Source organism: Ailuropoda melanoleuca, chromosome 5 (genome assembly GCF_002007445.2).
Source record: "Ailuropoda melanoleuca isolate Jingjing chromosome 5, ASM200744v2, whole genome shotgun sequence".
Classification (NCBI taxonomy): Eukaryota; Metazoa; Chordata; class Mammalia; order Carnivora; family Ursidae; genus Ailuropoda; species Ailuropoda melanoleuca.
This window is the reverse complement of record NC_048222.1, coordinates 100,999,920-101,010,492: the sequence shown is the minus strand read 5'-3', so window position 1 is coordinate 101,010,492 and position 10,573 is coordinate 100,999,920. Positions and strand designations below refer to the sequence as shown.

The 10,573-nt window shown below is 43.1% G+C and overlaps 1 protein-coding gene across 1 annotated transcript; it reads left to right on the top strand.

Annotated features, from left to right (window-relative positions):
• Positions 1-2,788: 2,788 nt before the first annotated feature.
• On the top strand, positions 2,789-10,495 carry NPY2R (neuropeptide Y receptor Y2). The gene is made up of 2 exons (XM_034660166.1): positions 2,789-3,196; positions 7,608-10,495. Exon 2 carries the CDS (start codon positions 7,636-7,638, stop codon positions 8,782-8,784), a length of 1,149 nt encoding a protein of 382 aa, XP_034516057.1. The 5' UTR covers positions 2,789-3,196; positions 7,608-7,635; the 3' UTR covers positions 8,785-10,495.
• The last annotated feature ends 78 nt before the right edge of the window (positions 10,496-10,573 follow it).

Below are 10,573 nucleotides of genomic sequence, written 5' to 3'. Positions count from 1 at the left end.
GGCCGAGTCATGTCTTATGTATCTGAGGAGGTCCATCAAACATCACATACTAATAGCGGAGGCTGCCCTATTGGAGACCCATAGGCCAGGCTGAGGGTTATCTATTCATCTCTATTTATTTTGGCCTCCACAGATCTGACCCACCTGCCAGCTTGACTTTTCAAGAATTAATTTCCTTTGTTGAAAGATTGGAAGATTTTTAAGAATATGGACTTTTGTTCTCTTAAAATGTCAGATCTGACAATACCGAATTTAGATTTTTGCAGGGCAGCTCAGTGGAATCAGCAGCCTCCTCCTCCAGAAAAGGCATGTACTTCTGTGCTTTCGAGGGTGTTGTAACACCCACCACTCCCTACTGTCTCTCACAGCTTAGCTGATGTACACATTTATGTCACTGGCCCCAGCCAGGTAAGCATTTGAGTTTGAGTCTGCTCCCTATTTGAGGAAAAGTCAGCATATATTCTTCTTAGCTGTGTAATTACCCGAAGAACTAAATGATTTGACACCAGAGAAATCAGGCAGCAATAATCCTGTTTCAATTTGGATTAATCCATATTTCACCACTACTTCCACAAACTTCTATCAGCACCTTGATAGGGTTTATTGACATTCATCAGAATGATTCACTGCTACCATAGCACACAGCCAATGCACATCAAAAGGTATCAGTTAGACCTTAATGCACAAAAATATCACGAGTTAACTGCCAAAACTATTCTTGATAATATGGCATGTGAGAAAGCAACTTTAACTTCAATAGATCAGTTTTTCATTCAGTTCTGTACTTCATTGGAAGAGAGTCAAAGAGATCAGTTAATGTTCTCAGAGTTGCTGAGGAGATGTGTGTGGAACTATGTGTGTTTTCTAAGATGCGCACATGTCTGTATGGGAGCAAGATAAATACTTGTATAAGAGTGCTAGGCTGTTTTTGAAAGCCAGTTGTAATGCAGGCAAAAATGTTCCCAGAATCAAAGTCAGTCAAGTCAGCTGAGCCCTCCAAAGCAATGAACCTGATTGCTCATCTGTTTTCCTATATGTTTTGGTGGTTATTTCAAGCCATTCTTAGCCTTCTAAAATTTCAACTCCTTGGTACAGAGTTCACTCTTCACAGGGGCAAATATATTAAGAAGCACTGAATTTGTTGCATAAAACACACGCGTGAGCAAGGGATATTTCCCCAGGGTAAGTAATACTTACCAAAATATTTTAAGTAGAATTGTGTAGAACATCTTGGATATTTCCAGTTCTGTTTACTTTCGTTTCTTGGTAATTGAAAAGCCCAAACTGCTTCATTTTATAAATAATGTTTTATAAATAAATTTGCTCCTATAGGCATAATTCTACATTAACCAGATGATCAATTTCAGATTACACTGTGTAAAGATGCTTACATATACAATATTATTAGGGTGTGGGCAAGCCCAGATAAGACTGAAAATCTAATCTTCTACATGCCATAGCTAATATTTTTGAAGACAGTGTTATTTTGAGTTGTTTAACCTTTTTTTTTTTTTTTTTTCCTATTTCAGCGAAAGTCCAAGTACGGCCATCTTCATTTCAGAAATGAAGAGACTGATGCGTAGAGGGAAAGTAATGTGTACAGAACCTCAACTCAGGATACTTAGGAAAGATTTGGTTTCCAATTTCAGGTTTTTGTTTTCCTAACTTGGCCGGCCCTCGTGCCCCCTCTAAAAATTAACAAGGGGAAGAGACTGGTTGCAAACTCCTCTAAGAATAGCTCTCAATAGAGTTTCTGGGAGGAATCACAAGGAAACACCCTGCAGCACTGTGGTCCTGTTCCGAGGCACTACCTCAGCTCCATGGGCTCAAGGCATTCGCGGAGGGCTTCTCTGCAAAGAGTACAGAGGCACGCACTCAGAGTGACACTAGTGGCTTGGATCATGATCAAAGAGCGAAGGATAGGGAAATCAACTAACTGGAGAAAGAGATTGTGTTTACTTTGTCACCCATTGTGTTCTCTTCCTATGGAGCTTCTGCCGGGAGCCGGAGCGCACGGTACACACGCTGACTGCCGGCTAGTGAATCTGAACCCGCAATACCAACTTGTAAACTGTCGGCATACAACTGTTAAGGGAATTGCCAATGGTGGGCAACAAGCATCTGAACTCTCTTCACCTTCTCGTTAGAACGCAGCGACCGTCCAGTTAGAGGAGCACCGGCGTCCTGCGCCCCAGACCTGGGCGAGGGTGCCCAGGGTTTGTCCTTGTCGCTTTTCTGTGGTTCTGCGCGGGTCCAGCTCCCCGCCCCTGCTCCTAGGAGCAAGCAACAAAAGAAGAAAAAACAACTCCTGGTTGGAAGTTGTGGGATTTTCTCGACCTTTTCAAGGCAAGAGCCTCTGCCTCCCCATCGGCCCCCCGCCAGCTCGAGGTCTCCTCTTGCGCCAGGGACCGAAGCACCCTCGTCTGAAGCTGGGTCCGCCCTCCCCGCGGTCGCTTGCGCCTTCGACTTTGCCTGGCCGATTTGGTGAACCCCGACTTCAGGAGCTTCTCGCGGGGTCATCTCTCGCGGAACTGAGGAGCGGAGAGCAAAGGGAGGGGGTTGTGGAAGGGAAAGGAGACTGGGTGGTGCAAATGCCGCCCAGAGTATCACACTTGGGGTCACCCGCGAAGTGGGGTGAAAGTAACAGTTGCAGGTGGTAGTGGGCATCCGCGAGGGGGCGCCGCTCTGAGTAGGGTCCCGCCGCGCGGACTTCCAAACCCTGAGGCAGAGGCGACACCGTGGACGCTGTCCCCCTCCCTCGCCACGGAAACTTCCGTCCAGTCCTTGGCGCTGCGGGACCGTCGCCCCCCACCTTCTGCACCTGTTTCTTTTCCTTCCAGGGAAGGGTTGCCTCACCCTCCACCCACGTGCCCCCGCCCCCCACCGGCCTCGCATCCTCACCCGCTCAGCCCGCTGCTGTGCGCGGCGCAGTGCGGTGCCCGAGCGCGCTTGGCCGCAGAGGTCGGCGGCAGAGCCGAGCAGCGCCAGCTCCCAGCGGCTTGGGCGCCTGGCGGACGCCGCGCTTTCGCTGCTCTTCCGAGCGGCGCTGGCGCTCCTGCCCCGTCGGAACCGACGCAACTGGGCTTGCCTTTGGGGACCTTCCACTGCCCTCTTCGGATCCGAGGGCTGGATAATCATCGCACGGACGGACTGCACACGTCTTGCTTCCACGTCTCAGCAGAAACGTCAGGGCCGGGTAAGTAAGTGTAAGTCCTAACTCTGATTCACATCGTGGGAACGAGAATACCCCCCCCCCCAAAGAAGAGCTCTGGCCCTATGAAGAAGGTATGGGGAGGTCCTCTTGAGTATGCGGACTTCCCCCCCCCTCTCATTTAGGCTGAAGGTGGGGGTGGGGGCGATATCTTCACCATTTTCTACTTTAGCTAGAATTTTCCTTTTCTGCTGAAGGTTCTTACTCTTTCCTTGACCTTCTTAGGGAGAGGTCATCATCTTTCCAGAGCAGCAAGTTGTTACTGTTTCTGTCTCCCCCCCCCCTTTTTAAATCAAATACCTCTGTCTAAAGCAGAAGGTCATACTGGATTCTCCAAAGCTGTTCAAGAATAAGTACATTTATTTAAGCATTCATTGGTTTTGCACCAGAAGGGCTCACCCACTGGGTAGGAGCATATGGTGCACGAGGAGGAGGCAAAAGTAAAAGCTTTAAGACGCTTTGCAATGGGGCACATCATTTAAACTCTGACATGAAATAGACAATGCTGTTGGCAAGGAAAGGCCAGAAGTTCAAACCCAGGGAAAGTGATCCATTACCAGACCCTTAGGTGAATAGTTTCAACTTTCTGCATATGAAGCAAATAGTCATGTCTTGGATGTAGCATTCTTGGAGTCCACTCCCCTCTTCCTGGGACTAAAAAGTATGGGGTATGTGGCATGATTTCTGGGATTTATTTTCCCTGGGATATGCTCCTGGAAGGTTTTGTGATTGACAAGATGTTACGTTTTACTAAGGCTAACCTGTGGTAATAAGAGTACTGTTGCAAAAAGCCCCAAAATTTAAATATGGAGCTAAAGCAGAAACTGGTTTCCCACTCAGGTAATTTGAAGTTCTTGATCTCTGAAAAAAAGAATCCTGAAATCATTTTCCTATTTTACAAAGAAATAATTCTATAACAGAAACTCTGAAGACTCACTTGTTCAAGAAAACTACCACTCACAGTTCTTAAATGACTTGATCCATGTGAATGCTTCTTATTGCCTTGTTTCAAAGGAAGGGTTTTTCCCTCATCTAGTTACTTAAATTTTTGTGCTTTTGGGTTTTGAATCAGTCAGCTTCCTCTATGTACTCTCTTTTCCTCTTGCACTTTTCCAGAAGCACAGTCAGAAAATGATACATTCTCTGGGGAGTGCTCTGACCTGGCTAAAAGCCAGCAGTGTGCTTGAGAACAGGTGGTTAAGTGCTCATATGCAAATTGCCTGTAGATCAATAACCATTCCTTCTGAGAAGCTTTAAATAAAGGGGCTCTGAAATAAAGAAAATGGAACTGAAAAGAAAACCCAAAATAAGTTAATAGATAAACTATTACCCTTCTCTCTCAGGCTTACTCTCAATTTAGCTGTGGCGAACCTCAAACTCAGACCTCCTAGAGTCTTATTAATCCTGTAAATGAGTTGTCAGGATTCACTAATTGCACTCTGTAAAATCTCCTTTAGGTTAAGGGAAATGGTATAGCCTACCAAATATACACTCCAAGATTTAGATAATTAGTTTCACTTTTTTTTCCCCCTAATTTCTGGAGAATGGAAGCAAATACAAAAAGAGGAACATGTTATTTGGAATTTATGCAGACAGAACTAAAATATAGCAGTAAAGCAAATATATAAGTATATTGGAAATATCTTTCTCTCTGCAATAAGGCTTCTATAAGGGTGTGTGTGTGTGTGTGTGTGTGTGTGTGTGTGTGTGAGATAGGCCCCTGAGAGAGGAAGTCTCTTTAGGCTATATACTGACTGGAAGTTTGTAATGCTGTAATCAGGGATGGATTTAAGAGGGACCTTGGAACAACTTTCTTGCAGGGACTAAGAACCAGAAAATAAGCACAAGGATGTCATATCAGAGCAAGGAATTCCGTGTAGGCAATTATCTTAAGGAAAGGAATTGTTACTTTGTATTTTGCTGACTTCAAGTATTCAGTAAAATTATGCTTTCCTTTAGCTTTGCATTTGTTTTGCCAAGTTATTGAGTACCGTTAATGTGTTAGATAGTGTGCTAAGGATTGAACAATGGATGGAAAAGATCCAATTTCTGTCCTGGCTGTGATGGGGAAATAATTGCATTGTGGCTTATGCTTCTTCTTGTATTAAAAGTGAACACAGATTGTTGGGGTAAATGAGAGGCTTCCCAGTTCAGAACAGGGAAAGCAGAGAGACATGAGAAAAGCTGATGCATTGCTGGAATTGGAAATAGTTTAGTATGACTAAAGCATAACATATGCATTGCTATGTCAGGAGAGATGAAGCCAGAGGATAGGCGGGAATGCGTTCAAGAAAAGCTTTGAATGTCATATATATAATGGAATTGGGATTATCTTCTGTAGGCCAGTGTTACCAACCTACACATGCAGAACCATTAGTGGGAGAGAAAATTAATGACAGCATATATACATGGTTTCTGCAGATCCTGCAAAACAGAACCCATTCGAGAATGTAAGGGAGGAAAAATTAAATGCAGAGAATTGATTACACAGGTGATGGAAGCCGAACAGAGGATGTTGCGGCCACTCACGGATTAGCAAGAGCAGAGTCATTACTACCCCCAGCCAGAGGAACATAGGGAGTAGGTGGTGTGACCAAAGCACAGGGACCAGGGCCATCCACAGGAAATAGAATCACTATGAATTAGTCCTGTGGGAACCAGAGCCACAGAGGGGCTACTGAGGCACTGCCCAGAGGAGAGAAGGAGGGAGAAGAAGACAGGGGCTTCTCCCTTCCTCTGTCCTCTAGTTGCTTGCCAGTGCCTCCTGGGATCAAACTCAGCCAGCATCCCGATGACTTGGGAGCCCGAAAATACAGTCTGCAAGAGTTAGCCCTCCAGAGGAAGGGTAAGGAATGGAGTTGAGGGCCTACCCAGGCTTTGTCTGTGGGCTGAATAAATATGATTCACCCACCAATGTAGGTAGATGCCATTATGATTAATAAAAACCAAATTTGTTTAAAAGAGCTTCTGAATTAATGGTGACAGTGTTTTGTCATTACAACTACATTCAATACTATGATGTTGGGCTCTGGATGTTTTTACAAGCTTGAGAAGAGAATTTCACATTAGAAACCAATATATTATATTGTTTTAAGCAATCTGGAGACATGGGGGAAATGATATGATCACATATGAATTTCAGAAAGACCATTTTAATGTCTGAGTAGGCTCTTTCTCATCAAAGGTAAGAGCCTAAGAGTGGAGACATTATCCTGTTGTCATTTCCCCAGCACAAATCCTGGTTGCTTAAATAGGAATTTAAATGCTTGCTGAATGCATGTTAGAGTAAGTGCAAGCATCACTAGGGTGGAGCCAGGCCTGGCATTTTGCAGATGCTCAATTATTATTGTTAAGAATGAACGAATGAATGAATGAATGAAAGCAGGAGAAGAGGAAGTGAGATACATCAGAAGACTATTAGAGTAACTGTGGTAAGAAATCAAGAAGGACAAAGTCAATGTGGTAGAAATGATGAGGACCACTGAGAGAGGTATATCAGATCAGTCTGAGGGTTCTCTTAGATGTGGGGGCTAAAGGAGTTGACAAAGCCTAGAATGGTTTATCTGCTTTTTAACTTTACCTGGTGTAATCCACGGGGATAACATTGACTGGAGTAGGGCATGCAGAAAGAGAAGTCTTGCGGGGGGATTGCAACTGGGGAAGAAAAGTATCAAAACTTTGATATTTAGAGGTTAGAGAGAGATGTACTTCAGATTTGGATGTATTTTTCGTATAGATCCTGTGTGGGATTTTGCTGTGTGCCAGTAGGAAGGTGATTTCGGATCATCAAAAAATGCAGCTGTTTTACACAGGCTTCTTATTTTTAACACTACCCCCAACACTAGAAGAAATGGGATGAAATCTGCTGACTTTATCTTAAATATGTTATACTCCCAAAGTCCAGGCACAAAGCAAAGGGTTATCATATTTTTCTCTTTCCTGTGTAATTTGTTGCTATATTTATAAATTTAAAGCCATCAAGATATTGAATGCCATTTTCTTTGTCTACCTTAAAATTAATTTGATGAGTTTACAGAAGTTATAAAATTAATTGGTAAGGTTTCTAACATTCACTGCACTTAAAACAAATTGACTCAATTTGGTAGCATTCACACTGAAATTACATCAATCCTATAGGTATTACATTTTACCATTGAAATTACACATTGCAGGGACCTGGTTGAATTCATCCATATTTACAAATAGACTTATTAAGGGGTCTGCTTTATTAAAATGTTACACTATGTGCAATTTGAGGGATCAGGGGACAGGTATTTTGAGCCCTAATCAAAATGAAACCAATCCATTTGTGATATTCCTCTGTGTCACGCTTGTGTTTTCCTTGTTCCATATTTCTTCTTCTTTTGTTTTTGTTTGTTTGTTTGTTTGTTTTTAGGTGTAGATTCTTGTTCCTATTGCTGAAAATGGGCCCTGTAGGTACAGAAGCTGATGAGAACCAGACGGTGGAAGAAATGAAGGTGGAGAAGTATCCTCCCCAGCAAACCACTCCTAGAGGGGAGCTGGCCCCCGACCCTGAGCCAGAGCTTATAGACAGCACCATGCTGATGGAGGTACGGATTATCCTCATATTAGCCTACTGCTCCATCATCTTGCTTGGGGTAATTGGAAACTCTTTGGTGATTCATGTGGTGATCAAATTCAAGAGCATGCGCACGGTAACCAACTTTTTCATTGCCAATCTGGCTGTGGCGGATCTGCTGGTGAACACCCTGTGCTTGCCCTTCACTCTTACCTACACCTTAATGGGGGAGTGGAAAATGGGTCTCGTCCTATGCCACCTGGTGCCGTATGCCCAGGGCCTGGCGGTACAAGTGTCCACCATCACCTTGACAGTGATTGCCCTGGACCGGCACCGTTGCATCGTCTACCACCTGGAGAGCAAGATCTCTAAGAGAATCAGCTTCCTGATTATCGGCATGGCCTGGGGTGTCAGCGCCCTGCTCGCCAGCCCCCTGGCTATCTTCCGCGAGTATTCGCTGATTGAGATTATCCCCGACTTTGAGATCGTGGTCTGCACGGAGAAGTGGCCTGGCGAGGAGAAGAACATCTATGGCACCGTCTACAGTCTCTCCTCCCTGTTAATCCTGTATGTGTTGCCTCTGGGCATCATATCCTTCTCCTACACCCGTATCTGGAGTAAACTTAAGAACCACGTCAGCCCTGGCACTGCCAACGACCACTACCATCAGCGGAGGCAGAAAACCACCAAAATGCTGGTGTGCGTGGTCGTGGTGTTTGCGGTGAGCTGGTTGCCTCTCCACGCCTTCCAGCTTGCTGTGGACATCGACAACCAAGTCCTCGACCTGAAGGAGTACAAACTCATCTTCACCGTGTTCCACATCATCGCCATGTGCTCCACCTTCGCCAACCCCCTCCTCTACGGCTGGATGAACGGCAACTACCGCAAGGCTTTCCTCGCAGCCTTCCGCTGTGAGCAGAGGCTGGATGCCATTCACTCGGAGGTGTCTGTGACGTTCAAGACTAAAAAGAACCTGGAAGTAAAAAAGAACAGTGGCCCCCATGACTCTTTCACGGAGGCTACCAACGTCTAAGGATGTTCCGGTGTGAAAATTGGTACATGCATTCTGACCAGAGCTAGAAATCTGGTTGAGGACGGCTCCCAGGTACATCCCGAATTCCCATTTTGTAGAAGAGGAGGCTCTGGATGGGGGCATCTGCAGTGGGATCTGGGGAAGCCTGGTTGGCAGAGCCTAGGTAAAGATACTCCTAGTCAAAGACACAACACGCAGTTTGCCTGCAGCTGCTTGGACGGTAGGTCAAAGGCTGAGGAAAAGCAGAGAGAAATGCTTTCGACTATTTCTCGGAAGGAAGGAAACCCGAACAAGGAATTGGCATGATCGGCATTGCTAAAAAGTGGTGGCTAAGTAAGTTGCCTTTCAAGTCATTTCGGGGTGCGGACGGGGTGAGGGTGATGTGCTGTTCACTGCCCCCTCATCTGATGAAAAGACTACCCAAGACCAATTCCCTTAGGGAGTCACAGGCTCTTCTTTATTGTATTTTTTAAAAGTTATTCTTCCTATGGACTAATCCATCAGGGAGCATCACCGATTATGTGAACGCCTTCCAGGAAATAAGCTGAAATTTGCTATATAATTAATATTTTGGCCAGTGATGGGGAAAATCTTTAACACTCAGTTAGCCAATTGTTCTTAAAACCAAATGCACATTTAGTGAAAACTTTCTTCAACTCGGAATGGAAGGCTGAAATTCTCAGAATTGTAGAAATGTAAACCATCATTTAGCTTCTCATTTCAACTTGTGACTGCTTTATATAGATGCTATTTACATAGGAAATAGGCATACAACTCAAAACTTTTAATCACTTTTAATTATTATATCTTTTTGAACATGTATTATTCCTATGTTGGAGCTGAGTTTGTCTTCACTAAGAATTAATTCAGATTAGGAAATAATTTTTGTGACATTTTGCAACATTTTGTGGTTGTTTATAAACAGTTTTTGCATAGATACACAGCTCTAATGTGTTTACAGAACACTACAGTGTTATTTTTTGAAATTCATCTTCCGTGGACCCATTCAAAATTAATAAAACAATATAATTTCATCAAAAAGAAACCACCTGGTAAGAAATATTAAAAGCATTGCATTCATTCCACTTTACAGATGTTCTATTTGGATTAATTTAAACGTAAATTATCCTCCTCTCGAAATACTTAGCTATGTATTTTGGCTAACTTATGAATAATTACATAATAAAATTTTACTTATAAATAGTGGAGTGCAGATGCTATAGTATTTTCCATTGAATGATTTTGTGTATAAAATTTTCATTTCAATAGTACCCAGCCAAAGATGCTTAAATCCCTAGTATGTTTATGAAAACTCACTGTGATGTTAAAATACTTGTACTTCTTTGGAGGCTGTTAAAGAAGTTTTATTGTAATCATATTTTGTCAGTATGACTGAATTTGTGAATAGATTTCTTAAATTTTAAAAAGCTTCAATATGAACATTTAGCTACACACATTAACTTTATGAACTGAAGAGTTTCATTTTATGGATATATTTAAAATTCATACTATGGCTCTTGTTGAATTATTTCCAATGAAGTAAAGCTCTTGATGTGGACTTGACGTGGACTTCAGTGGAATACTGAGGAAGAATGAAAACAGTGAAAGACTAAGAAGTCAACAACAAATAATATATATATATATATGTAATATATCATATAATAGACGAATTAATTTTTCTGTTGGACTTGACATAACTATCCAAGACGAAGCTTTTTGTCCTTTAAATAGTAGTTACTTTGTTTAAGATGCTAACAGATAATTGTGGTTAAAAGAGTTTTCTTTCCCT